This window comes from Dama dama, chromosome 30 (assembly GCF_033118175.1).
Source record: "Dama dama isolate Ldn47 chromosome 30, ASM3311817v1, whole genome shotgun sequence".
Lineage (NCBI taxonomy): Eukaryota > Metazoa > Chordata > Mammalia > Artiodactyla > Cervidae > Dama > Dama dama.
The window spans coordinates 71,305,328-71,332,975 of NC_083710.1; the positions used below are offsets into that span (position 1 = coordinate 71,305,328).

At 44.1% G+C, this 27,648-nt stretch overlaps 1 protein-coding gene across 1 annotated transcript in view; it reads left to right on the top strand.

Moving 5' to 3' along the window:
* Positions 1-27,157, top strand: part of LOC133049357 (ATP-binding cassette sub-family C member 4-like) — a 68,439-nt gene extending 41,282 nt beyond the window's left edge. The window contains 1 exon segment of the mRNA XM_061133335.1: positions 26,864-27,157. Within this exon segment, the coding sequence (XP_060989318.1) occupies positions 26,864-27,157 (294 nt within the window).
* The last annotated feature ends 491 nt before the right edge of the window (positions 27,158-27,648 follow it).

The window sequence follows — 27,648 nt, forward strand, 5'->3', positions numbered from 1 at the left end:
TTGCCCTCTGAGATTCAAAAACTTCCCCCAGGCCCGCCAGCGAGAGGGTTTCCTGGTGTTTAGAAACTTCCTCTATTACAACTCCCTTCCTGGGATGGGTCTCTGTCCCTAGCTCTTTTGTCTCTCTTTTTATCTTTTATATTTTGTCCTACCTCCTTTCGAAGACAATGGGCTGCTTTTCTGGGCGCCTGATGTCCTCTGCTAGTGATCAGAAGTTGTTTTGTGCAGTTTGCTCAGCGTTCAAATGTTCTTTTGATGAATTTGTAGGGGAGAAAGTAGTCTCCTGGTCCTATTCCTCAGCCATCTTAGATCCTCCCTCCTGATTTACCTGACTTTTAATGACGCTGAACAAGAAATAGTTATTGTTGATGACGACTTTCTCTAAGAGAGATGTGGGAACACAGTAAACACCTCTTTACCTCCCCTTATCTGCCCAGTGTCAATATCTCACTATTTCCTGCTGGGAGCCATTGTGGGAGAGCCCACCCATGACGAGGTCATGAAAAAAAGACCTGACACGCAAGGCCGTTCAGGATCCCATCCATGATGAGGTCATGAGGAAAAGACCCGACACGCAAGGCCGTTCAGAATACAAGGGACCCTCCAGGTTGGCCCCAGCCTCTACCCCACCCTATATCCTCCCCCCCTTTCTGCTCTTGTTCTTGTTTGCCCTGCTGCAGATTCTTGTGTTGCCTGCCGAGAGCTCTCCTGCTCCTCTTTCACTGAATGAAGACCAACTTAAAACCCTAACTAATAAATCTCCTGGATGCTGGTACCCTATGAAGGGGCCAGGGATGAAGGAAATGCTTCAATTCAAACCCTTTTGCTGGCATTCTGGCTTGTTTGATAAATGTGTGCTCTCATTGCAAAAAATGCTCATGATTGTTCTAAACATCCTAAGCACAGTGCGCTAACAAAAGAAACTATTAAGCATAGGTCCCTCCACAGGGTGAAAAAAGCTCCACAAATAAAATAGTCACAAATGTGCCTAATAGAAAATACTTTAGATAGAGATTAGCTGGTGACTTCTTGCAGAAAATTAACTTTTAGACTAAGAGCCTGTTTTGTGCCGTATCTGCTGTTTTTGCAATCCTTTGCATTTCTGTTCTGTAAAAATGTAATCCTATTTGTTTCCCATAGAGATGACACCTAATAGAAAGAAAATAGATTAACCACAAAAAAGACAGGGTCGGCTACTGAAGTTGCTTAAAGTTACACCAGGTGCAAGCCATAAATTGTCAACAGGGCTGAAAGCCAAAAGATATTATACATAGAGATTAACCATTAAAAAAGGCCCTAATAGGCACAGAGCCCTTTGGGGGGGGGTGAGGAAGCCCTATTAGAGAACACAAAAAATATTATTTTAAAAGTGGTTATTGGATCAATGTTTGATTGCTGTTAATGTGCTGAGGTTGTGCAGTAGAAACTATTGTTAATATAGTTAAAGATCCAGAAAAATAAGAGTTTAGCCCTAGTGTAAAAACAATAAGATAATTGTTAATTTTAACCAGGAGTGCTAAACAGGGGCTCCCTCACCAGAGCCGCAGAGTCTTTGTGTGCTAAACTTTTTAGATAAATTTAGCTGAGAACTTCTGCAAAAAGAATGACTTTTATGTTAACAGGATTTTATTTCTATTATGTTGCAACCTGCTGTATCATGAGACTGCCACTTTTCTGTTTTCTGCTAACCTCAAGGCCAGAAGATAATGTACAAAAAATCTATGGGAAAAGACTCTCATAACCAAAAAATATACAGAGAACACCTGGTTTCGTGAAGGACAAGCTGATGTAATGTTAAACTAAGTCTGTATGCTTATCTCCCCCTTAGAAATATACCAACTTAGGGTATAAATGCTATGGTGAAAAATAAAGCAACTGCCAGACTCTGCTGCACATCCCGGTCTGGTCTCTCTCTCTCTGTCTCTCTCTCTCTCTGTCTCTCTGTCTCTCTCTCATTCACCAACGCCGTTCATCCTGAGGGTTCCCCTGGATCCTGCTGGGGCTGGACACCAACAATTTCCCACCCAGACCTCCTCACTCAAGAGAGCTCATGGTTGTGAAATCCTGGGCAAAGGGTTTAAGAGATCAATTGTTTCCTAAGTCCAAACATAATCATGAGAATGACTCTTTTCAGGTGATCTAAAAGTGAAAGTTTATGTCTAGAGATTTATATTCTTTCCATGTGCCTGGTCCCCTTTATCTTACAGATGCCTAGAAACACGAAAATTTTATTATAATGTGATGTTGTGAAGAATTGATAAACTTACTAAAATGTTCAGTTCAGTTCAGTTAATCATGTCTGACTCTTTGCGACCCCATGGACTACAGCACTCCAGACCTCTCTGTCCATCACCAACTCCTGGAGTTTACTCAAACTCATGTCCATTGAGTCGGTGATGCTGTCCAACCATCTCATCCTCTGTCATCCCCTTCTCCTCCCATCTTCAATCTTTCCCAGCATCAGGGTCTTTTCCAATAAGTCAGTTCTTCACATCAGGTGGCCAAAGTTTCAGCTTGAGCATCAGTCCCTCCAATGAATATTCAGGACTGATTTCCTTTAGCATGGTCTGGTTGGATCTCCTTGTAGTCCAAGGGACTCTCAAGAGTCTTCTCCAACATCACAGTTCAAAAGCATTAATTCTTCAGTGTTCAGCTTTCTTTATAGTCCAACTCTCACATCCATACATTACTACTGGAAAAATCATAGCTTTGACTAGACAGAACTTTGTTGGCAAAGTAATGTCTCTGCTTTTTAATATGCTGTCTGGGTCGGTCATAACTTGTCTCCCAAGGAGTAAGAGTCTTTTAATTTCATGGCGGCAGTCACCATCTGCAGTGATTTTGGAGCCCAGAAAAATAAAGTTGGTCACTGTTTCCACTGTTCCCCCATTTATTTGCCATGAAGTGATGGGACCAGATGCCATGATCTTAGTTTTCTGAATGTTGAGCTTTAAGCCAAGTTTTTCACTCTCCTCTTTCAATTTCATCAAGAGGCTCTTTAGTTCCTCTTGACTTTCTGCCATAAGGGTGGTGTCATCTGCATATCTGAGTTTATTGATATTTCTCCAGGCAATCTTGATTCCAGCTTGTGCTTCCTCCAGCCCAGCATTTCTCATGATGTACTCTGCATATAAGTTAAATAAGCTGGGTGACAATATGCAGCCTTGACATACTCCTTTACCGATCTGGAACCAGTCTGTTTTTCCATGTCCAGTTCTGACTTGCTTCCTGACCTGCATACAGATTCCTCAGGAGGCAGGTCAGGTGGTCTGGTATCCGCATCTCTTGAAGAGTTTTCCACAGTTTGTTGTGATGCACACAGTCAAAGGCTTTGGCATAGTCAATAAAGCAGAAATAGATGTTTTTCTGGAACTCTCTTGCTTTTTTGATGATCCAGCAGATGTTGGCAATTTGATCTCTGATTCCTCTGCCTTTTCTAAATCCAGCTTGAACATTTGGAAGCTCACGGTTCACGTACTGTTGAAGCCTGGCTTGGAGAACTGTGGGGGCCTTGAGTTTCTTCACTGTGCAAACCTGGGAGCTGCAAACCTGGCAGGTCAAGTTCTTCCCAGTCCCTGGAGAGAATCCTAAGTGTGAGGGAAACAGACCTGGAAGACACTGGAGAAAGAGCTAAGCCTCCCAGGAGAGTGAGCCAGCACAGGGTTCTGCTCACCTCAGGAAAGCAGGAGGCTGCCCCCTGGTGGTCAGTTTAGTTCAATTCAGTTCAGTCGCTCAGTTGTGTCTGACTCTTTGTGACCCATGGACTGCAGCAGGCCATGCCTCCCTGTTCATCACCCAACTCCCAGAGTTAACTCACACTCATGTCCATCGAGTCGGTGATGCCATCCAACCATCTCACCCTCTGTCGTCATCCCCTTCTCCTCCCACCTTCTATCTTTCCCAGCATCAGGGTCTTTTCCAATGAGTCAGTTTTTTGCATCAGGTGGCCGAAGTATTGGGGTTTCAGCTTGAGCATCAGTCCTTCCAATGGATATTCAGGACTGATTTCCTTTAGGATGGAAAGGTTGGATCTCCTTGCAGTCCAAGGGACTCTCAAGAGTCTTCTCCAACACCACGGTTCAAAAGTCACCAGATGCCATCTCCACTCCTGCCCTGGGAGACTGACAGTCATTTCTAAGGACAAGCAGGCCTTTTCACACTCAGATCTCCATGTGCGTTGTTCATGTTTCTATGATTTCCTCTTTCTTCTCCCCCAACATTTTATTTTGAAAAATTTAAATTAGAGAAGCTGAGTGTATAGTACAAAGAAAACACAGACACCTTCATGCAGATTCACCTTTGCTTGTTTTTTCTGAGCCATTTGAAAGTAAGTTATCTATATTCTGACACTGTGACTTAGGTTAGAGTCATTAGCTGTGCTCTGAGCAACACGGAAGAGTCTTAAAAGTGTCAACAGACAAAAAGCAACAGAACAAGATTTTTTTTTTCATTTATTTTTATTAGTTGGAGGCTAATTACTTCACAACATTGCAGTGGGTTTTGTCATACATTGACATGAATCAGCCATGGAGTTACATGTATTCCCCATCCCGACCCCCCCTCCCACCTCCCTCTCCACCTGATTCCTCTGGGTCTTCCCAGTGCATCAGGCCCGAGCACTTGTCTCATGCATCCCACCTGGGCTGGTGATCTGTTTCACTATAGATAATATACATGCTAGAACAAGATATTTTATGCACCATATGAGTGAGTCAATTAAAGCCTGCATACCAAACAAATGTACCTTTTTAAAAGAATACAGAACAAAAGAAGGCACAGTATACACTAGAGGACAGTGGTTTCTTTATGGAAGACAGGAACATGGAAATGGAGACGAGGGTTAAAAGGAATCAATTAGACAAGAGAGCAGCTTCACCAGGGCAAATGGGATGTTATGTCATAAACCGAGGTGTGTGATGAACCCAACCTTCTGCACCTAAATTCAGAAATGAAAGCAAGAAAAGAGCAGGAAAAAAAAAACAAACAAAAAAAAAACCCCAAAAAAACCCAGATAAGATGGAAAGTATAAGAGAGAGGGAGGGAGGGAAGTAACAATAAATGAATTTGTCCCAAATGAGGGGAATCCTGGAATGTCAGATTTCTGCAAATTCTTCTGTGCTCCCTGATCTCAATTCAAATCCAGCTTCACTTGGAAGTTAGTTTTATGCGTTTGGGGGAAAGAGCTCTCCTTGAAAAAAAAAAAAAAAGTTGTCTGATAACCTCCTTTCTTAGTACATTATATTTTTCTTCATCAAGCTGTGAGTTGAATTCTCAGAAAAGATGTGCCTGGTTCTACATATAAAATGGAAACCAAGGCGATTCCCTGGTGGTCTAGTGGTTGGCACTTGGTTCTCTCACTGCTGTGGGCCCAAGTTCAATCACTGATCAGGGAACTAAAATCCCACAAGCTTTGGGGTGAGGCCAAAAAAAAAAAAAAAAAAAAAAGGAAATCCAGCAATTAATTGTTTTTTTTAATTATATTTATTTATTTTTAATTGGAGGATAATTGCTTTACAGTGTTGTGTTGGTTTCTGCCATACAACAATGTGAATCTGTCATTATTATACATATATCCCCTCCCTTTTGAGCCTTCCTCTGACCACCCCCTAAAACCCAGCAATTTAAAATGAACAACTTTTCTACTTATATCAGTCAAAGAAATTTTAAACTGGATATTTTTTTAAACTTAAAGACATCAATATCTACCTCTTCCAGAAAATATCTTGATTCCAGGGCTTAATTAGAGTGTTATCAAAGATTCTTAAAAAAAAAAAAAAAAGATTCTTCCAAATACTTAATAACCAGCAATAAAAATTAAGTAAAAAATTTTGCCTATAAGTAATTATTATATCTAACTTTGCCTGCCAGAATCTTAGGCATTTTGATTTGTTTTTCAGATGTAAATGTATGTTAAAGTCTCCTTTCTGACATAAAGCTTAGAACATGAGAAAGAAAACAGAGAAACACTATCTGGGTGAGTCTACAAATGTTTGGGAGCAGAAGCCTGTTCTCACCCCTGTGGTGGGTGAGGGAGGGGGACAGAGAAGAGCTGATTTCTCTGTAAGAATTCTTCCAAATTTTGTTCTCTATCTCATTGTCAAAATTACTAAGAGGTGTCACATTTTAAAGGTTACTTTTGCAAGGCTTCCTGAAATTCAAAAGGCAAATACAGGTATGGGTGGAGGGAGGAATCCATTGTAATTAATCATAGGGAAAAAAAGGGGGGGAAGCATTAAGTTTGCAAAGACAGAAACATTAGAAATAGCCAGTGTAAATGATGGAACCCTCACCTACAGAGATGGCAGCGGGGTGCTTTGAGTAGACCTGTCTTTATAGACTTTTCTTTAGTGGGGCGGGATGGGGTGGGGGACGGAAATCTGTGAACTCTTCCAGGCTCACAAATTTTATTATCTCAGAAATACCTCCCTCCTAAGCTGGTGTGAGGATTATGACATAAGATATATAGAGCACAAAGAAAGTGCTAAATAAATGTCATCCATTGTTATTTTTATTCCCAGAAAGACAACGACACTGAGAACAGGGTGACGAACACTTCTGGTTTGCTCAGAAGGTCCAAGTTTTAGCACTGAATGTCCTGTGTCCCCAGGTGGCACTAGTGGTAAAGAATCCGCCTGCCAATGCAGGAGACTTAAGAGACACAGCGTCCATCCCTGGGTCGGGAAGATCCCCTCATAAGATCCCCTTTGGACAATCCTCTCTAGTATTTTTGCCTGAAGAATCCCATAGACAGGGGAGCCTGGCGGGCTACAGTCCACAGGGTCACACAGAGTTGGAAACGCCTGAAGCCCTTTAATACCCACGTCCTGCCTGTGTTCTATGAATACGCTCACCCCCAGGACACAAATAGCTCCAGGTTTTCAGCTTTTTGTTGGGGTCGAGGAGGGTGGAGGAAAGTCAGTGAATTCCTATTCCCCACAATCAAACGCTAATCTCCTGTCAGATGCCCAGCAGTTCCTGTTTCTACCCTATCTGGCCATCACATTGCCTGCAAAAGAGAAGGAACTTCTTGTTCTAGGAGGCAAGTCAGCACAATGCGCTGAAGGAGGCTGCCTGAGGCTCCATCCGGACGTGCTGTTCCCTGCACCACTCAGCAGCTACCCGCAGAGGGCACACTCCTACCCTGCTTACTGTATTCCGAACTCCATCCTATGAACCACTTCAGCCTCCCTCGAAGTCTTGATACACTGCTCTTCCAAGCTAAGCTGTATTCATCGTTTTTCCTCTCCCTCCCTTCCTTCCCTTTCGTTTCCATGAATGCACTTGCAAGGAACATGAGCTCACAGTCACAAATCACCATATTTAGTGGTAAAATAGCAGAGCATGAAAATTAAAAAAAAAAAAAAAAAAAAAAATTAAGTGGGAGAAAACGCCCATGAGTTTTTCCTTTTGTTACTCAGTTTGTTTATTCATTTATTTTTGGCTGAGCTGGCTCTCTGTTGCTGCGGGCTTTTTCTAGTTGCAGAGAACGAGGGCTTCTGTCTTGTTGCAGTGGCTTCTCTTGTTGTGGAGCACAGGCTCTAGGGTGTGCGGGCTTCAATGGCTGTGGCATGTGGGTTCACTGGTTGCGGGTTGTGGGCTCCAGAGTGCAGAACCAGTATTTGCGGCTTAGCTGCCCCGTGGCATGTAGGATCTTCCCAGCCCAGGCATCGAACCAGTGTTCTTTGCATTGCAAGGTGGACTCTCAACTGCTGGACCACCAGGAAAGCCCCTGTTACTCAGTCTTATTAAAAATATATATGTAGACAAGCTTTCAATGCTTTACATATTAGAAACTACTACAAGCATACGTATCTTAAAGATGGAAAAATTTTAAGGTCATTTTTAGCATATTCTATGAGAATCATAGAAACCAATCATTTGGTTGTATAGGTGAAACTAATATAATATTGTAAATTACTTATGTGTGCATGCTAAGTTGCTTCAGTCATGTCCTACTTTTTGTGACCCCATGGACTGTAGCCCAGCAGGCTCCTCTGTCCATGGAATTCTCCAGGAAAGAATATTGGAGTGGGTTGCCATTTCCTTCTCCAGGGGCTCTTCCCGACCCAGAGATAGAACTCGTGTCTCTCAGAACACCTGAACTGGAGGCGGGTTCTTTGCCCCTAGCGCCTCCTGGGAAGGCATTTTCATACCTCAGGATACCTCCAGGGTCACGATTATTGGCTGTTTGCTTGTATGTCAATATAATAATCACTATCTGCTTTTGCTTTCTGCCTATTTGATAATCATGTTCACAAATCAGCCACAAGTTGTGGGTTTACTATATTAAAAATTGCTCCTGGTATTTTATAACATACAGACATTTCACAATCAAATTGCAAAACTGGACCTTGGTTCCAATAATGAAAATGAAATGATTTAACTAGAAAGTTATAAAGTATAATGTTTTCTGAGATTTTGTGTCAAGTATTCACGTCATTAGTCCACAGTGCATGCCAAGGGATAAAGAGAGGATATTTAGTTAAATCTAGGAGATTCTAATGACAATCAGGGGAACTGTTCAAGCTTGGACACAGGCCTCCAAATAACATGGGCTTTCCTAAGCCCCCATTAGAGGAATCAGTGCTCGTTTCTCTTCAGTCCCAGCTACTAAACTTATCTTGGGGTATTTCAAAACTGTTCCTTCTACTGTGGAAGGTTTTCCCAGGTGCAGGGAAAACTGTAAAAGGAGAGTGTTGTGGGGGACGTGGTTGTCATTTCACAGACCTGGGCAGCAAGTAGAAGATATCTCATGTCAGTAAGTGTAGTTCTTTGTTCTTTACAGGGTTGATTCTTTAAAAATATGTGCATTTTGTGTTATTATTCTTCATCCTATATTCTTTAATGAGGCCCAGTTACGGTGAAAGCTGGGCGTTCGACCTTAGCTCCAAAGTGGGATAAAGAGCCAAGGTAGATTTCTGTTAGGATTTCAACAGCAATTTCCCCAAATGCATCTTAGAAAACATGGAGCTAGGAATTTTGTTTCTAAATAGGGTTGATGGTGGTCCAAATAATCTTCCACTCTTAAAATTTTATCCTCTTTTTTTTTTTTTTTTCCCTCATACTGTGAGGCTTGTGGGATCTTAGTTCCTCCACCAGGAATTGAACCCATGCCTTTGTCAGTGAAAGCACAGAGCCCTAACCTGTGGACCTCCAGGGAATTCCCCAAACTTTTATCCTTTTGATTTTGCTTCTCAATAGTAAAAATAATGTATTCTACATCTGCTGTGTACCCTGCACATAAGAGGTAATTTGGAAAACTTTGTCCACTGACAATGCTTCGATTAGAATTTGTAAAGTCCATTTAACATATCTCTATTTTCTTCACCCTGAATAAAAATCTTTATCAAAGATACAAGTTACTACAGAAATCTATATTCCAGATCAGGAACACTGATTCATATTTCCAAAGGAAATGGACACTCCCCAATTTGGATTTCCTCATTCACAGGGAGTCATTGCTGATGGTGCTGGTTGCTTTTCCTTTATTCTTATTTGAAAACACAACAGTGAGGTGCTGGGAAAGCTTTGTATGCAAATAGGCTCTCAAACGTCACAGTAATTCCTAATTGAGAAAAGAACTCACAAGCCAAAGTGGAACGAAGATGGTTATATCACATTTTAATATAATAAGTGATTTAAGCCTACATTGACAATTGGAGATATATCTTCTTAGGCTTGGGCCAGATTAAGCCTTCTGCAAGAAAGAAAAACAGAAAACCTTTTTAAGTTGCCAGATTTTTTTTTTTCCCTTACTGGTTGCATAACTTCATTGTCAAAGTTATACTTTCTTGGTGCTAACCCTTTTAGATGCCCCAGTATAGCCATGGGCTTTTAGGAAATCATTTAGACTAATAGTGACTATGTCCTCTAATGATTTTATGTAACTAGCACCTGGTACCTCAGCTGGTAACAATCCTGCCTGTGATGTGGGAGACCCTGGTTTGATTCCTAGGTTGGCAAGATCCCTTGGAAGAAGGCATGGCAACCCACTCCAGTATTCTTGGCCTTCCCTGGTGGCTCAGATGGTAAAGAATCCACCTGCATTGCAGGAGACCCCGGTTCTATTCCTGGGTTGGGAAGATCCCCCGGAGAAGGGAACAGCAACCCACTCCAGTATTGATGCCTGGAGAATCCCCATGGACAGAGGAGCCTGGCTGGCTATAGTCCCTGGGGTCGCAAAGAGTTGGACATGACTGAGTGACTGAGTATAGCACAGTACCTCTTTGGACAAGAAGCATGTATTGCTATTGTGAAAAATACAGGCCCCCTTCAACTACAGTTCTGTGGAATCAGTTTCAGGAGATCACCATAGGGACATGTGTGATTCAGTCCTCGTTGTGGCTCAAAAGCTTCCTGACTCAATTTCAAAAGCACTTCCCTGTCTTTAGATGAAATATCCACTCTAGGCTCTGTCTCTTGTCTTGTTTTGTTTTTCTTACCTGTGAGATGGTGATGAAATGAGTGCCTTTTCCAATACCAGACACAGAGCTACTCACCATTGTTGTTTAGTTGTTTAGTCGTGTCTGACTCTTTGCGACCCCGTGGTCTGCAGCCTGCCAGGCTCCTCTGTCCATGGAATTTTCCAGGCAAGAATACTGAAACGGATTGCCATTTTCCTCTCCAGGGGATCTTCTAGACCCAGGGATTGAACCTGTGTCTCCTGCATTGGCAGATTCTTTACCACCTGAGCCACCAGGGAAGCCCCTGCTCACCATAAAGGGTGGGAATCATTCCTGGCCCCTGATTGATACAGGTGGGGGTATATCAGCTTGAAGTGTAAAAGCTTAAGAAATGAGGCCACTGGGATGTGGATTTTGGACCAGTTGATTTGTCTCTGAAAGCTGCATGTGTGTGTTATCTCTAAGAATCTGCTGGCCCTGGGAGGGCAGTCTCCCCATCCCCTCACCTGCCACAGCAAAGCACTAGATGCCAGAACACAGAGAATGCAGAATATAAGAAAATACAATGAATACAGTATGAATACGAGACCCTTTGGTGATATTTGTGTAGGCAGGTCAGGAAGGCAAGTGCTTCACTATTCCAACTCCTCTTTATGGCTTCTCATGCTAATACTTTGGTCACCTGAGGTGAAGAGCTGACTCATTGGAAAAGACCCTGATGCTGAGAAAGACTGAGGGCAGGAGGAAAAGGGGGCAACAGAGGATGAGATGGTTGGATGGTATCACTGACTCAATGGACATGAGTTTGAGTAAACTCCAGGAGACAGTGAAGGACAGAGAAGCCTGGCGTGTGCAGTTCATGAGGTTGCAGAGTCAGGCATGCCTTTTTGACTGAAAAACCTCAACATGGTTATCTGATTGTCAGTATTTGCTTTCTCGTGGTGAGCGTTTTGTGTAGAAAAGGTTCAAGTGTGTTTCTCACCGGATCTATTGCTCCCCTCTTGCTCATTGCCCATCTGAGCCCTTGTGGGGCCAGCTGGCACCCCTGAGTCTCCTCTGCTCTGATTCCCTGACTCACCTGCAGGCTAACTCACATCCTCAAGTGGGTGAACTCAAAGGGTATCTGGGCAAAGAACATGCTGGGATTGGCAGCTTTAATTTCCTGTAGCTGTGCATTTTGAGATGATTCCAGAATACTTCACAAAGCAGTAATGCTCTTGAATAAACCTGAGATAGTTGAGCTGATTTTCAGGAGACAACTGGTCTGCAAGTAAGCTTTGGCCAAATTTCTGTACACATTATGGGAAAAACCAACGACCAAAATTTTACAATTTGGCTAATGACTATGGTATCATATTACAACCACAAAAGGAACTCTGGAAGTAGTTAATTCACTTATTCATTAATGAGTTCCTTTCCATTCGTTAGATTCCCGGTGTAGAATATGGGGACTAAGTGAGGACAGGACACAGGCCTATCCTCTGTGGATATACTGCTTAGAGGAGATGATCATGTAGCAAATGATTAGCTTGCTGTCTGGGGTTAAGTTCAGGTCATAGGCAGACTTCCAAGCAAAGTGGGCGCTTGAATTGACTTGAAAGATGGGTAGAAGTTGGCCCAGGGAAAGGAAGGAAGGGCATTTCAGGTCAGGGGACTTATCCAGCTCTACAATTTATTAGTTGCGTGACTCCAGGCAAAATGCTTAAAATGTGAGCTCCCCCGTCTGTAAAATGGAAGTAATATTATCTGCTTTAGAGGGTGGTGGTGAGGAGGAAGTGAGTTGATTTGTGCAGAGAATTCAGAGCAGGGCCTGAAGCACCTACAAGGAAAGACCTCAAGGCAGGAGGAGCCAAGTGCATCAGGGACCAGCGAGCATATTGGAAAGGCTGACACATGGACGTGCAGGAGGAGGTTCAGATGGGGCGCAGGTGCAGAGAGAGGGGAACTTGCGAAGAGATCTTTAAGCTCCATTAGGGGATTTAGACTTTGTCTTAGAGGAGCTGGAAAGCCATTGAAACATTCTAAGCAGAGAGTTTCTGATGGGAACTTGCATTTCAGAAAGATCCTGCAGTATTTCATGTGAGAACCTGAACCATGAGGGCAGCAGTGGGAACTGCCAAGGAGGGTGTTAGATCGCACATCGCTTAGATGTACGATGGATGAGAGCAAGTAACTTGGTGACTCATGAGGGATGAAGGGGTCATGGATGTGCTGAGGTTCCTGCCCAGAGACTTGTGGGCAGTGGAAGAGGAAGCTTGCCTCAGAGCGGGTCCCAACCTAAGCTCCATTCCTTCTCCCAGGACAGTGATGTCCAATACATGCCAAGATCTCAACCTATCAGATCCTCAATTTAATGTCTGGCTTTAAAAATCCCCTGGACACTAGCCTGGGTGGGAGGAGTGTTTGGGGAGAATGGATACATGTATATGTGTGGTTGGGTCCCTTCGCTGTGTACCTGAAGCAGTCACAACATTGTTAATTAGCTATGTATGTGTGCGTGTGTGCATGCTAAGTCACTTCAGTCATGTCCGACTCTTTGCGACCCCATGGACTCTAGCCCATCAGGCTCCTCAGTCCATGGGACTCTCCAGGCAAGAATACTGGAGTGAGCTGCCATCCCCTCATCTAGGGGATCTTCCGACCCAGGGATGGAACCCTCATCTCTTTATGTCTCCTGCACTGGCAGGGAGGTTCTTTGCCACTAGCACCACCTGGGAAGTGCAGCTATATACACGCCAACACAAAGTTAAAAGTTTGGAAAAAAAAAAAAAAAACTTTAATGAGGAGAGTCAAACATTACAAAGAAAAATAAAGTTAATTATATCTTTGGGGAAAAATCCATTGGCCAGGCTGATAGAGAAAATTTGGCTGAATTAAAAAAAAAAAAAAAACAAACTTCTTCTTAGATGTTTAGTAAAAACCAACAGGAAAAGCTGGCAGTCCTAAAGGTTAATACAATCTGAAGTACCATTAATAGGATAAAGACGTCTGAACTGGGAGGGTGATACCCCCCTACCCTGCATAACCCATAGTCAAATTGCACAGGGCTATTCTTGGGCACTGTATTTTAAAAGACATGTAGATAAACCACATTCATTGATTCGAGAGGAGAATAACTAGGAGGATGAGAGGTCTTGGAATAAGTTCATCTGCATTGGGTGCTATAGCCATGCCTGTCTTACAGGTGAGGTAACTAAAGCTTGGAGAAATTACATAACTTGCTCAGTTTCATGTGAAGGTGGCAGTCATGGCAAGATTCATGTCAGACTGTGTGACTTGCAAACGCAAACACTCAGTTGAAGGACTCGCCAAGGCTGGTTCTCAGCAAGAGGAATGCGTTCCAATTGTCCTGACTTGCCTTTCTGGTCCCCCTGCTTCCACTGACTTTGCGCTTAATCTTTCCTTCCCTAGTCTGTGTCTGTGCTCACACCATGTGAGGCAAATATCTTCCCTCCTCATCCCCATCTCTCTCCTTAAACTCCTCCAGGCCACCTCCCATGCAAAGTCTTCTTAATCTTCTAACCAGATGGCACCTTTGTCTCCTTGATGCCCACAGAGCTCTGTACTTTTCTTTTTGTGACTTTGTTTTTCTGGCTTGGATTATGGTTACTTGTGTACTGATTGTCCACCACTAGGTTATAAGCCCTGTGAGGACATGGGTTGAACAATTTCTATCCCTTGCCTAGAAGATAAAAATCCATTAAGTCCATGCTCTATAAGGTGTATGTTTAATTTGAGACGTTTTTGTTGAGATGAATGAATGGGAGCAAGGAAGGGACCACAGGGCCTGATCTACCACCCTTGGTGCTATCATAGAGTCTGTGTGGATGGTGACCAGACACATGTTTCTCCTCCTTGTCCAACAGCACAGCATGATAGAAGTTTCAAAGCATCCTAGTAAACTCATCAGCAGAGAAAGTGTCTAATATGGTGTTTCTTGCTCTTAGAGAATCATACTGGCTCCTACTGGGAGTTTTTTGCTTTACTCAGAGCTCTAAAACCATCTCTTTGTCTATTCTAGAATTTATCTGGGGCTTACTAGCAAGTTTACCTATGGCCATTTCTGAAATGTACCCTTTTGAAATTTGGGGCATTTCCTTGACCCCTGCCCTTCTCCTTGGTCATTGCCTTCATTCTAAGATCACATCAGGTCCTTTCATCCATGTGTTAACATTATGAAAAGTCTCAGGTGCCATTCACAGTGTTTCCTTTGGGCCATAGGGAACAGTTTATATTTGAAAGGGGCAGCTGAGAAATCAGAATGTGATTTTTTTAATTAATTTATTTTTTGTTGAAGGATAATTGCTTTCCAGAATTTTGCTGTTTTCTGTCAAACCTCAACATGAATCAGGATGTGATTTTTAAAAAATGGCTCTGATTATTTGCACAGAGTCACTCTCTGAGAACTTTCTATCCTCTGAGTGGTTGTGGGCTGCATCCTTCTCTTGGTAATTAGCGACTCTGAGATATGGATGTGGCTTTTGGTCTTACAAATCATCCAGCCATGTGTGACCACTGTCAGCAGAAAAAAGAGCTTCCCAGCTCCCCATCTGCTGAATTCTTAAGAGGGGCTGGACTGTGGGGCCCTTTCTGTGAGGGCTACTTTCTGCATGTTACAAGCAACTGGGTAAAAAGTGCAGGGTAAACATAAATGCCGTTCACTGCAAGCAGACCAAATTACAAGCCGTCACCTCTTCAAGATAGCCTGCTACCACTCGGGTTATCTGTGTTATAAAACACGTCTAAAGACAACTTCTCTGGAAATAGTGGTTCTTTCACGGGTCTTACTTTAACTCAAATGGTTGAGATAAGGAGAGGAAATCATTTTCCAACAATAAGTTATTTCCTTCCTGAATTTTTTTCCTGTCAGGATTTTCTCTTCATTACCCTGTTCTCTGACTATACACACCCCACAACTCAACTGTGCTTCCTTAGCTTCTTAAAATATTTGTAATTATCTTTGATTATTAACTTAATTGGCAGGTCTTCTCTTCCTACCCACAAATCTTGATTCTTCCCTTAATTGGCATGTGGTCCTTTAACATTTCAACCTGTCTTATATCTCATACTTTTTTCTTTTGCCTGTGTGTAAAAGTTATGCTCTACATTAAATCAGTCTATGGGAACAAATACTAAATCTTTACATTTCTGCCCCTATTCAAATGGAATCCAGACAGAAGCTCTAGACTTTTCCAGGGAACTCTGCCCTAAATATCTCCAAGCTCATTGGCATTGCTTGTAATGATCTCAACTCCTACTTGCTCTTGTCTCAGGGGAGAACTCAGATACTACTCAGTAGGGTGCAAGTCCCACCACCAACCACCACTGCTCCACCTCAGACTCCTTCAGCCTTTCCTCTAAATAAATACAAAGTAGAGGAAAAACTATGCTTTCCACGCAACATGGCTTCTAGAAAAGACCCCAGGCATACGTCTCTCAATGACATCACTGCATACAAGCTCCTCCCACCTAGAAATCCAATGCCCGCATTGCTCCTCAAGGTCATGTTCCACCACTGCTGGCCTCTGCGTCCAGCTGGCCTCTTCTCCTTCCCTCCCTATGTCAACTGCAGATACACCTGTCCCAGGGCCCCAAGACGGTGACACTTTATGGGCAGGTATTTCCCACAGAGAAACCACAGCCAGGATGGCCAAGGCAGGACACGTTTTAGTGTTGGTGCCACATTGGATCAAGACCTGGCCCTCCTCTCCAATGATTTAAAAAGAAGGCTGATCCTAGCCCACACCACTGTTCGGGCTCCTCGCCCTCTCTCCCCACCTTTTTATGGGTTTGATGACCACGTGGGAAGGGAAGTGTTGTCCTTTCTACACTCTGGCCTCATCTTAGTGGTTCAGGGGAGATGATAGCAGGGTGGGTGGTGTGTGTGAGGAGGGAAGGGTGGGAGAGGGTCTGGAGATGATGTCAGGGTCCTAGTGCCTCTCAGAAAACTTGACCCTGTCAACTACAAAAAACAGTATACAACCTAAAAGCTGAGAATTATATTTTACTTGGTGGGCAAAACTGAGGACTTGGGAATTCCCTGATGGTCAAGTAGTTAGGACTTGGTGCTTTCATTTCCAAGGGTGCCAGGGTTTGGTCCCCGGTCAGGGAACTAAGATCCAGCAGGCCATGCAGTGAGGCTAAAACCTAAGGACTTAAGCCCAGTATACAACTTCTCAGATAACTCTGAGAGAGTGCTCCGAAGAGAAAGGGAGGAGCCAGCAGATATAGGAGTTTTTGCAACAAAGACCGGTTATTGGAACATAAAAAAATTACTGCTAATTAAAGAAAACCAGACATCTCAAGTTAAGGAATTTAGTGCTTTTCTGTGTATGGGGAAGATACAGGAGTTTGGACTCCCTGAAGTCATTCCCTTGACATGCACGTCAGCTATCTGGGGCCAGTGTCCTGGGCTGTCTCTTCCTGAGTGTCCTCAGGATGTGTCATTGTGGGGGGTCTGCAGAGGCTGACATTTATTCAGTCTACAGACACTAATGGAATCTCTCCATGTACTATTCATTGTTTAGTACTATTCATTGTTTAGCACTGGAGACACAACAGAAAACACAGCAAACAAAGTCCTTGTCCTCATGCAGCTTAGGTTTTAGTGGGAACAGGAGGAAATGAGGGGGTTCAATTGACTGAATGTCTCCCCCATATTCATATGTTAGAATTCAAACCTCATATGTGATTGTGGTAGGAGATGGGGCCTTTGGGAGGTGATTAGTTTCTTTATAAGGGCTTCCCTGGTGGCTCAGAAGGTAAAGCATCTGCCTGCAATGCAGAAATTTGATCCCTGGGTTGGGAAGATCCCCTGGAGAAGAAAGTGGCAACCGACTCCAGTATTCTTGCCTGAAAAATCCCATGGATGGAGGAGCCTGGTAGGCTACAGTCCATGGGGTCGCAAAGAGTCAGACACGACTGAGCGACTTCACTTTCTTTCACTTTTAGTTTCTTTTAAAAGGGATACCAGAGAGCTCTCTCCCTCTCTTTTTCTATCACATGGGGACACAGTGGGGGGTTGGCCCTCTGCCACCCAGAAAAGGGTCTTCACCAGAACGCGACCATGCTGGCACCCTGATCTCAGACTTCCAGCTGTTAGAACTGTGAGAAATACATTCCTGTTTTTAAAAAGCCCCCAGTCTGTGGTACTTTATCATAGCATCCCGAACTGATGGGGACTTGGGGAACAGCTCTCAGATCCCATGTGTGTTATAAGTATCCTTTCTGGATGAATGTTCATCAGCCTCATCTCTCTAAACTTTTTTAGTAACATTCTATTATGGCATTTCTGCTGCTTTCCTTCTTTCTTTTCTTAAAAAATATATTTATTTTCAGCTGCACTGGGTCTTCACTGCTGCTTACAAGTTTTCTCTAGTTGCTGTGAGTGGCGGCTACTCTCTAGTTGTGGGGCATGGGCTGCTCATTGCTGTGGCTTCTCTTGTTTTGGAGCACGGCTCTAGGCTCGAGGGCTTCAGTATTTGCGGCACGGGGGATCAGTAGCTGTAGGGCAGGCTGAGTTGCTGTGGGGCATGTGGGATCTTCCCAAACCAGGGATTGAACCAGTGTGCCCTGCATTGGCAGGCGGATTCTTAACCACTAGACCATCAGGGAAGTCCTCTCTTGCTTTCAGTTCCTTCTTTCATTGAATTTTGAAGAATAGAGTTTAACCAACAAGGAACGAATGTTGAGGCATTGATGGATTACATGGTCATTTTCTCAGTATGTTTCAAAACTATAAGAATATTTGGTACTGCTTGTCAATTAGTTTTTGCTAAAGGTCATTCCTTTTAAAGCCTGCAGAGATTCATGGGAATGTTCAATGAAGAAAATATGCCTGATACACTGTACCAAGGATTATTTTCTATAGCCTGTAGTGGAAAAATAGATTTAAAAAATTCTCTTCCTGAAGCCTACTGGTCAGGGGCCCTAGGATTCAATCCAACCAAAACACCCACATTTTATTTAGTTGTTCAGTGTGGTTTTGTTAGCCTTTTCCCTCAGAGAATGTTCAACATCTCCTTAAAGGTCCAAGCAAATTGTTTGTTGTTATTTCTTTGTGAAGTTTTTGATTGCATTAAAACACCAATATAAATTGAATTTAAAGTATCCATTGGGAATTTTATTTATAAAAAATAAAGCAAATCCTAAACTCCTGGGGACAGAACCAACGGCTAATATTTCTCTATTGCACAGCACTTACCTCGTTCAGTGCCTGGTACAAATAAGAGCTATGTAAGTTCATTTGTTGGAAGAATGAACTTATTTATTCATGAATAAATTGTTTACTCATGAATGAACTTATTTATTCACTTATTACTTTTCTTCCTTTCCTTGCATTTTATCTCTATTTTCTTTATTCTTTGGACTCAGTAATACTTTTCATATTATTTTCAATAAGAGAGCTGAATAAATGCATATTGACCTGACTTGAAAAGAAAGATGGAAACAGAAAATCTTTTAGCAAATTGGACCCCGAATCTCCCAGTGAGTTGCCAATTAATCCAGTGAAATGTTCTGTGTGCTTTTGGATGAGGGAATTCTATCCTGGACAGGTCACACTCCCTCACTAACCTCGGGTCTAGCTGAAGAAAGATTCCTCTAATCCAACATCCCGCAATTTTAATTTAATTATAAGACAACGTGTTATGCAGGTTAAGTTGGACTTCAAGATGACTTAGCAGAAAGTCTCTGCTTTGATAATCAGATGCCATCTAGAGCAATAACAATGTCTGCACCAGGCCTATCAGAGACAGAGCCAAGTAAGCTGGGATGAATTATTTAATGTGATGTCAGGTGTGATATCATTCTGTGTCATTTGGGGATGAACTTTAATTTCACACTTTTAAAATATAAAACATTTGCTTCTTGCACATCAAGTAGGCAGCCTAGCTATCTTTACTCTCTTTCCTTATTTCTTGAAATGCAAATTCTTTTTAGGTTCTGCCAACTCTTCTTTCTGATGTTTTACATCAGTCTGTTGTCTCCACACAGATCCCAACTCTTTCCAACCTCTGCTTTCCTATCCTGTCCCACTTTGCTCTAAGGAACTTCAAGAAGCAAAGGCAAAGCATAAGCTCAAGAACATTTGACTATTCATCCATCCATCCGTCCATCCACCCATCCATCCATCCATCCACCCATCCATCTACCTGTCCATACATTCATCCACCCATCCCTACCCATCCATCCACCAATCCCCTCCCATCCATCCATCCACCCATCCACGCACCCATTCCCATCCATCTATCTATCCATCCACCCACCCATTCCCATTCATCCATCTATCCATCCATCCATCCATCCATTCATCCCCTCCCATCCATCCATCCACCCATCCACTCACCCCTTCCAATCCATCTATCTATCCATCCATCCATCTGTCCATCCATCCATCCAGGTACCCATCCACCTGTCCATCCATCCACTCAACAGTTGTCTATTAACCATCTTCTATGTGTAAGGCAGCATGTGTAAGGCATTTTGCCTGTTGTATGAGGACAGATCAAAGGAAATCAAGTTATGGTTTCTATTCAAGAGAGATTTAAACTTGAAGGGAAGATTGAAGCAGAAGCGGGAATAGGAGAAAGATAGAGATGATACACATAAATATAAGACACATAGAGACCGTGCTGCTGTTGCTGCTAAGTCTCTCCAGTTGTGTCCGACTCTGCAACCCCATGGACAGAGGCCACCAGGCTCCCCTGTCCACGGGATTCCCCAGGCAAGAATACTGGAGTGGGTTGCCATTTCCTTCTCCACATAGAGACCCTATTAGGTCATAAATACATCCCAAACCAAATTCGTCATGTTCTCCCACAAACCACTTCCTTTTCCAGCCTTTCTCATGTGGTCATCATCCCACAGCTGCTCCTTTGTCTTCAGGTAGCCTTTCACTGTACCCATCTCCTGTCCACCTCTATCATTGTCAGTTATGCTTTTGCCCACTAGTTGAGGAGGACTGTACCTTAAACCTGGCATCTGATGGCAGATCTGGTTCCTAGTCACCTCCTCATTCCTGAAGATGACTCTAATTTCCAGAGGGAAGGACACTTCTCAAGGCCCTAGTTGATGCTAAAAACCACTCTTTAAAAAAAAAAAAACAACAAACCAAAAAACTTTATTTTGTATAGGAATATAGCCGACTAACAAATGTTTTGATAGTTTCAGGTGAACAGTGAAGGGACTCAGTCATACACGTATCCATTCTTCCCCAAACTCCGCTCCGATCCAGGCTGCCACAAAACACTGAGCAGAGTTCCATGTGCTATACAGTAGGTCCTTGTCGATTATCCATTTTTCAAAACATTTATTTTTATTTATTTATTTGGCTGCACTGGGTCTTCATTGTGGCTTGTGGGATATTATTAGTAGTTGTGGCATGCAAACTCTTAGTTAAGGCATGTGGGATCCAGTTCCCTGACCAGGGATGGAACCCAAGCCCCCTGCGTTGGGAGTGTGGAGTCTTAGCCATTGGACCACCAGGGAAGTCCCTCAGTTATCCATTTTAAGTATAGTAGTGTGTGCATGTCCATCCCAAACTCCTTAATAGGGTTGATATTCATGACTATACAGTTACAAATTTTTGTGTGATAAGAACTTTTAAGATCTACTCTCTTGGCAACTTTCAAGTATACAGTGTAGTGTGGTTAACTATACTCCCCGTGCTGTACACTACATGCCCAGGACTCATTTATCTTACTAACAGCAAGTTTGTACCTTTTGATCACCTTCCTCAATTTCAGCCATCCCCAGCCTTCTGCCTCTGGGAACCACCAGTCTGTTTTCTGTATCTCTGAGTTCGGTTTTGGTGGGTTTTAATTTAATTTTATTTTTAGTTTTTATTATTATTTTCAGATTTTATTTATGGTGGCGCTGGGTCTTCATTGCTACTGGAGGGCCTTCTCCAGTTGCCACCAGCAGCGGCTGCTCTCTAGTTACAGTGCTGGGGCTTCTCATTGCAGTGGTTTCTCTTGTTACAGAGAATGGGCTCTAGGCGCTTGGATTTCCGGAGTTGTGGCGCAAGGGCTTAGTTACTCCCTGGCCTGTGGAATCTTCCCAGATCAGAGATGGAACCCATGTCTCCTGTATTGGCAGGTGGACTCTTTACCACTGAGGTACCAGGGAAGCGCTGTCTGTTTCTGATAAAATGTTTTAATCTGTGAATGAGAAGGTCGGCACCATGACCACAGAGTGGAGCCTGACCGCACCGATCATGGTGCTTAGCACCCAGGGCTCCTGGAGCATTGAGATTCCTCAAGGCACTCCCGAGATCTTTGTGTATGTTAACAGCACCCTAGAGATTCTCAGCACATTTGTTCACTTATTCATCCAATAGTCAGTGGAGAGCTTTCCGTGTGTGTGTGTGTGTGTGAGTGTGTGTGCGTGTGCGCGTGCGCGAGCGCGCGCACGCGCACACGCACGTGCAGCTTTGTGTTCACACCGTGGGCAGTGTGGTGGGGATTGGAGTGTGATGAGAGGCAGGACAAGAAAGAGCTGGAGACCAGCCGCTCTCCCGGTGTGCAGGAAAGGCAGAAAAGGAGCCTAAACATCCCAAGAACAATCGCAAACATGCCTGCACAGACTGAAGAGGCTCTCTTGCAGACTCTGCACGTGGGGCCTCGCACCAGCAGGGGGCAGCACCTGGGAGCTTCCTAGTGATGCCGACCCTCATGTTAACACTGTCCCCAGGGGACCCACAGGCACATTAAAATTTGGAAAGTGCTGGTCCAAACTACAGACAAACTCATGGGAGAAGTGTGACTAGTCAGGAAGGCTTCTTGGAGGAGGCCTCCAGCAATGAAAGCTGCTGCCATTCAGGAAGAAATGAGATCTTCTGCCTCTATCAGTGATTCTCGCTTGACTGCAGGGTGGAATCACCTGTGGGGTTTTAAAAAGTGTTGACTCCTGCCTCCCCTTCCCCGAGACATGGATTTAACTGTGATGAGGCTTCAGCACTGGGATTTCACAGAGCTTCCCTGGTGAGTTTACAAACCACTGCCTTTGCCATGTTTAAGATATAAAGGACAGTTCCTGGATGAAGAAACAAGAGTACACAGATCAGGTGATTCAGCAGGACCCAAAGCGTGTGTTTCTGTGTGTGGAGAGTGGGGTGAATGAGGAAGGTGAGGCGAAGGCCCTCCACCCCTCTTGTCTGCTGTGTGACCTTCTTGGTCGCTCATTCCATGGCCTGGCCACTCTCTTCACCCGGACGCCTGGATTCTCCTGCCCCACTGGTGATTTTCAGTATGGCACAGCTGTCCCTGGAGGTTTCATTCAAGCTCCACCTTCAGTTCAGTTCAGTTCAGTCACTCAGTCGAGTCTGACTCTTTGCGACCCCATGAATCACAGCACGCCAGGCCCCCCTGTCCATCACAAACTCCCGGAGTTTACTCATACTCATGCCCATCGAGTCGTTGATGCCATCCAGCCATCTCATCCTCTGTCATCCCCTTCTCCTCCTGCCCCCAATCCCTCCCAGCATCAGGGTCTTTTCAAGTAAGTCAACTCTTCGCATGAGGTGGCCAAAGTATTGGAGTTTCAGGTTCAACATCAGTCCTTCCAATGAACACCCAGGACTGATCTCCTAAATTTAGGATGGACTGGTTGGATCTCCTTGCAGTCCAAGGGACTCTCAAGAGTCTTCTCCAACACCATAGTTCAAAAGTATCAATTTTTCAGTGCTCAGCTTTCTTCACAGTCCAACGCTCACATCCATACATGACCACTGGAAAAACCATAGCCTTGACCAGACAGACCTTTGTTGGCAAAGTAAAGTCTCTGCTTTTTAATAAGCTATCTATGTTGGTCATAACTTTCCTTCCAAGGAGTAAGTTTTCTTTTAATTTCATGGCTGCATTCACCATTTGCAGTGATTTTGGAGCCCCCCAAAATAAAGTCTGACACTGTTTCCACTGTTTCCCCATCTATTTACCTTGAAGTGATGGGACCAGATGCCATGATCTTAGTTTTCTGAATGTTGAGCTTTAAGCCAACTTTTTCACTCTCCTCTTTCACTTTCATCAAGAGGCTTTTTAGTTCCTCTTCACTTTCTGCCATAAGGGTGGTGTCATCTGCATGTCTGAGGTTATTGATATTTCTCCTGGCAGTCTTGATTCCTGCTTGTGCTTCTTCCAGCCCAGCGTTTCTCATGATGTACTCTGCATATAAATTAAATAATCAGGGTGACAATATACAGCCTTGATGTCCTCCTTTTCCTATTTGGAAGCAGTCTGTTGTTCCATGTCCAGTTCTAACTGTTGCTTCCTGACCTGCATACAGGTCTCTCAAGAGGCAGGTCAGGCGGTCTGGTATTCCCATCTCTTTCAGAATTTTCCACAGTTTATTGTGATCCAAACAGTTGAAGGCTTTGGTGTAGTCAATAAATCAGAAATAGATGTTTTTCTGGAACTCTCTTGCTTTTTCGATGATCCAGCAGATATTGGCAATTTGATCTCTGGTTCCTCGGCCTTTTCTAAAACCAGCTTGAACATCTGGAAGTTCTTGGTTCACATATTGCTGAAGCCTGTCTTGGAGAATTTTGAGCATTACTTTACTAGCATGTGAGATGAGTGCAATTGTGCAGTAGTTTGAGCATTCTTTGGGCTTGCCTTTCTTAGGGATTGGAATGGAAACTTACCTTTTCCAGCCCTGTGGCCATTGCTGAGTTTTCCAAGTTTGCTGGCATGTTGAGTACAGCACTTTCTCAGCATCATCTTTCAGGATTTGAAATAGCTCAACTGGAATTCCATCACCTCCACTAGCTTTGTTCGTAGTGATGCTTTCTAAGGCCCACCTGACTTCACATTCCAGGATGTCTGGCTCTAGGTGAGTGATCACACCATTGTGATTATCTGTGTCATGAAGGTCGTTTTTGTAGAGTTCTTTTGTGTATTCTTGCCACCTCTTCTTAATATCTTCTGCTTCTGTTAGGTCCATACCATTTCTGTCCTTTATTGAGCCCATTTTTGCATGAAATGTTCCCTTGGTATCTCTAATTTTCTTGAAGAGATCTCTAGTCTTTCCCATTCTGTTGTTTTCCTCTATTTCTTTGCATTGATTGCTGAGGAAGGCTTTCTTATCTCTCCTTGCTATTCTTTGGAACTCTGCATTCAAATGGGAAAATCTTTCCTTTTCACTCTCTTCGTTTCACAGCTATTTGTAAGGCCTCCTCAGACAACCATTTTGCCTATTTGCATTTCTTTTCCATGGGGATGATCTTGATCCCTGTCTCCTGTACAGTGTCATGAACCTCTGTCCATAGTTCATCAGGCTCTTTGTCTATCAGATCTAGTCCTTGAAATCTATTTCTCACTTCCACTGTATATTCATAAGGGATTTGATTTAGGTCATACCTGAATGCTCTAGTGGTTATCCCTACTTTCTTCAGTTTAAGTCTGAATTTGGCAGTAAGGAGTTCATGATCTGAGCCACAGTCAGCTCCTGGTCTTGTTTTGCTGACTGTATAGAGCTTCTCCATCTTTGGCTGCCAAGAATATAATCAATCTGATTTTGGTGTTGACGATCTGGTGATGTCCATGTGTAGAGTCTCCTCTTATATTGTTGGAAGTGGGTGTTTGCTATGACCAGTGTGTTCTCTTGGCAAAACTCTATTAGCATTTGTCCTTCTTTATTCCATACTCCAAGGCCAAATTTGCCTGTTACTCCAGGTGTTTCTTGACTTCCTACTTTTGCATTCCAGTCCCCTATAATGAAAACGACATCTTTTTTGAGTGTTAGTTCTAAAAGGTCCTGTAGGTCTTCATAGAACCATTCAACTTCAGCTTCTTCAACGTTACTGCTTGGGGCATAGGCTTGGATTACCATGATATTGAATGTTTTGCCTTGGAAACGAACAGAGATCATTCTGTCATTTTTGAGATTGCATCGAAGTACTGCATTTTGGACTCTTTTGTTAACTATGATGGCTACTCCATTTCTTCTAAGGGATTCCTCCCCACAGTAGTAGATATAATGGTCATCTGAGTTAAATTCACCCATTCTAGTCCATTTTAGTTCGCTGATTCCTAGAATGTTGACATTCACTCTTGCCATCTCCTGTTTGACCACTTCCAATTTGCCTTGATTCATGGACCTAACATTCCAGGTTCCTATCCAATACTGCTCTTTGTAGCATCGTACCTTGCTTTTATGATCAGTCCCATCCACAACTGGGTATTGTTTTTGCTTTGGCTCCATCCCTTCATTCTTTCTGGAGTTATTTCGCCACTGATCTCCAGTAGCATATTGGGCACCTACCGACCTGGGGAGTTCCTCTTTCAGTATCCTATCATTTTGCCTTCTCATACTGTTCATGGGGTTCTCAAGGCAAGAATACTGAAGTGGTTTGCCATTCCCTTCTCCAGTGGACCACATTCTGTCAGACCTCTCCACCATGACCAGACCATCTTGGGTGGCCCCTCATGGCATGGCTTAGTTTCATTGAGTTAGACAAGACTGTGGTCCGTGTGATCAGATTGGCTAGTTTTCTGTGATTATGGTTTTAGTGTGTCTGCCCTCTGATGCCCTCTGGCAATACCTACCGTTACTTGGGTTTCTCTTACCTTGGACGTGGGGTATCTCTTCATGGCTGCTCCAGCAAAGTGCCGCCGCTGCTCCTTAACTTGGATGAGGGGTATCTTCTCACCGCAGCCCCTCCTGACCTTGAACGTGGAGTAGCTCCTCACGGCCCTCCTGTGCCCGTGCAGCAGCCGCTTGTTGGAGGTGGGGAAGCTCCTCTCGGTCGGGACCGTGACCTCTGGGGTGGGGTAGTTCCTCTGGGCTGCCGCCCCTGACCTCGGGCTTGTGGTAGCTCTTCTAGGCCGCTGCCACTGACCTTGGGCATGGGGAAGCTCCTTTCAGCCCCGCTCCTGCGCTGTCACAGCCTGGCATTCTCCGTCGCTACCCCTGACCTTGGGCGAGGGGTAGCTCCTCATGGCCACGCTTCTGTGCAGTCCGTCACAGCCTCAGTTAATCACAAACCCATGAACAGGATTCCCAAGGTGTGGCTTGCTGGGAGGGAAATCCCGGGAGCTATACATGAGGAGCAGCTTAGCAGTAATTTCAGGAGTCGCTCCTGCACAGGGAAGCTCGGGGAGCTCTAGGTCACTGGCCAAGCATGGATCTGGCACATGCCTGTGACTTCCCATGCCTGGGGTTTGAGGAAATTGGTCTTATCAGCCAGTGAGAAGTGCCTGTGATATCAAGCATCACGAAGTGCAGAGATGGAAAGTGACAAACTTCATAGTAAACAGCAGCTGCCCTTTATTCTGTTCTGTATAATAAAGATATATTTTTACTTAATTACCGTGTCTAATTGTAACACATTTCACAGACAAGGAAATAAGTCTACAGAGCTTAAGGACCTTGCTCAAGGTTATACAACTCCTAACTGACAAACGCAGCCTCTGAGCCCCGGTAGGACCACATGGTCTGTCCCAGCTCCTCCTGTGTCCTGGCAGGACCCGGCAGTCTTCCTGTCCAAACACCTGCTCAGCGGCTTTAGCCTGACTCCTGGGTTGGCCTGCGTGGTTCCTCAAGGCGCCTGCAGCCCCTTTGCTCCTACTGCTCCTGACTTGGGTCCTTCCTTCTGCAGGGCAGCCCCCGAGAGCCCCACGGTCAGCAGGAGTACATCCTTGCCCCGTTCTGGTAGCTTCTCCCTGCAGCCAACTTCTGGGGTGGGGTCAGGCCAGGTTGTGAGGAGAATCAGAAGAGAAGCAGGAAGGTGTGAGCTCGTGGTCAGCACCTTCCTCTGACCTGGGACCTCCCTCTCTTCTCCCTGATGCTTCCCGTCACTCAAATCAGCTCCTCTCCAAGCACCTCCCCCCCCCCCCCGCCCCCAGTATGAGTGCTCCTGTAGCTCTGCTGTGGATGAGAATCTCCAGGGGAGGGGTTAGAGTGCAGATTCCTAGGCTCCAGTCCTGAAGATTCTGATCCAGGGGGTCACTCAAGTGGGACCTGGAAATTTGAATTTTTACCAAACAACCCACCACATTCTGATGCAGGGAGTACTCTGAATACATTTTGAAAAGCATTTAACAGAACTGCCACTCACATCTGTGACCCCAGGTCAGGGGTATAAAAAAAGCCTATGTTTAAATATTTAAAAGTTGTAAATCAAGCTAACACAGTGTCAAGTACACCTTCGTAACCACCTGGCAGGCTGGGATTCCTGGATCCTGGAGTTTGGAGCCAGAAGGCAGGACAGCAGAGGGAGGGGCTGCCCCAGTCCCCAGCCCTCCTCCTG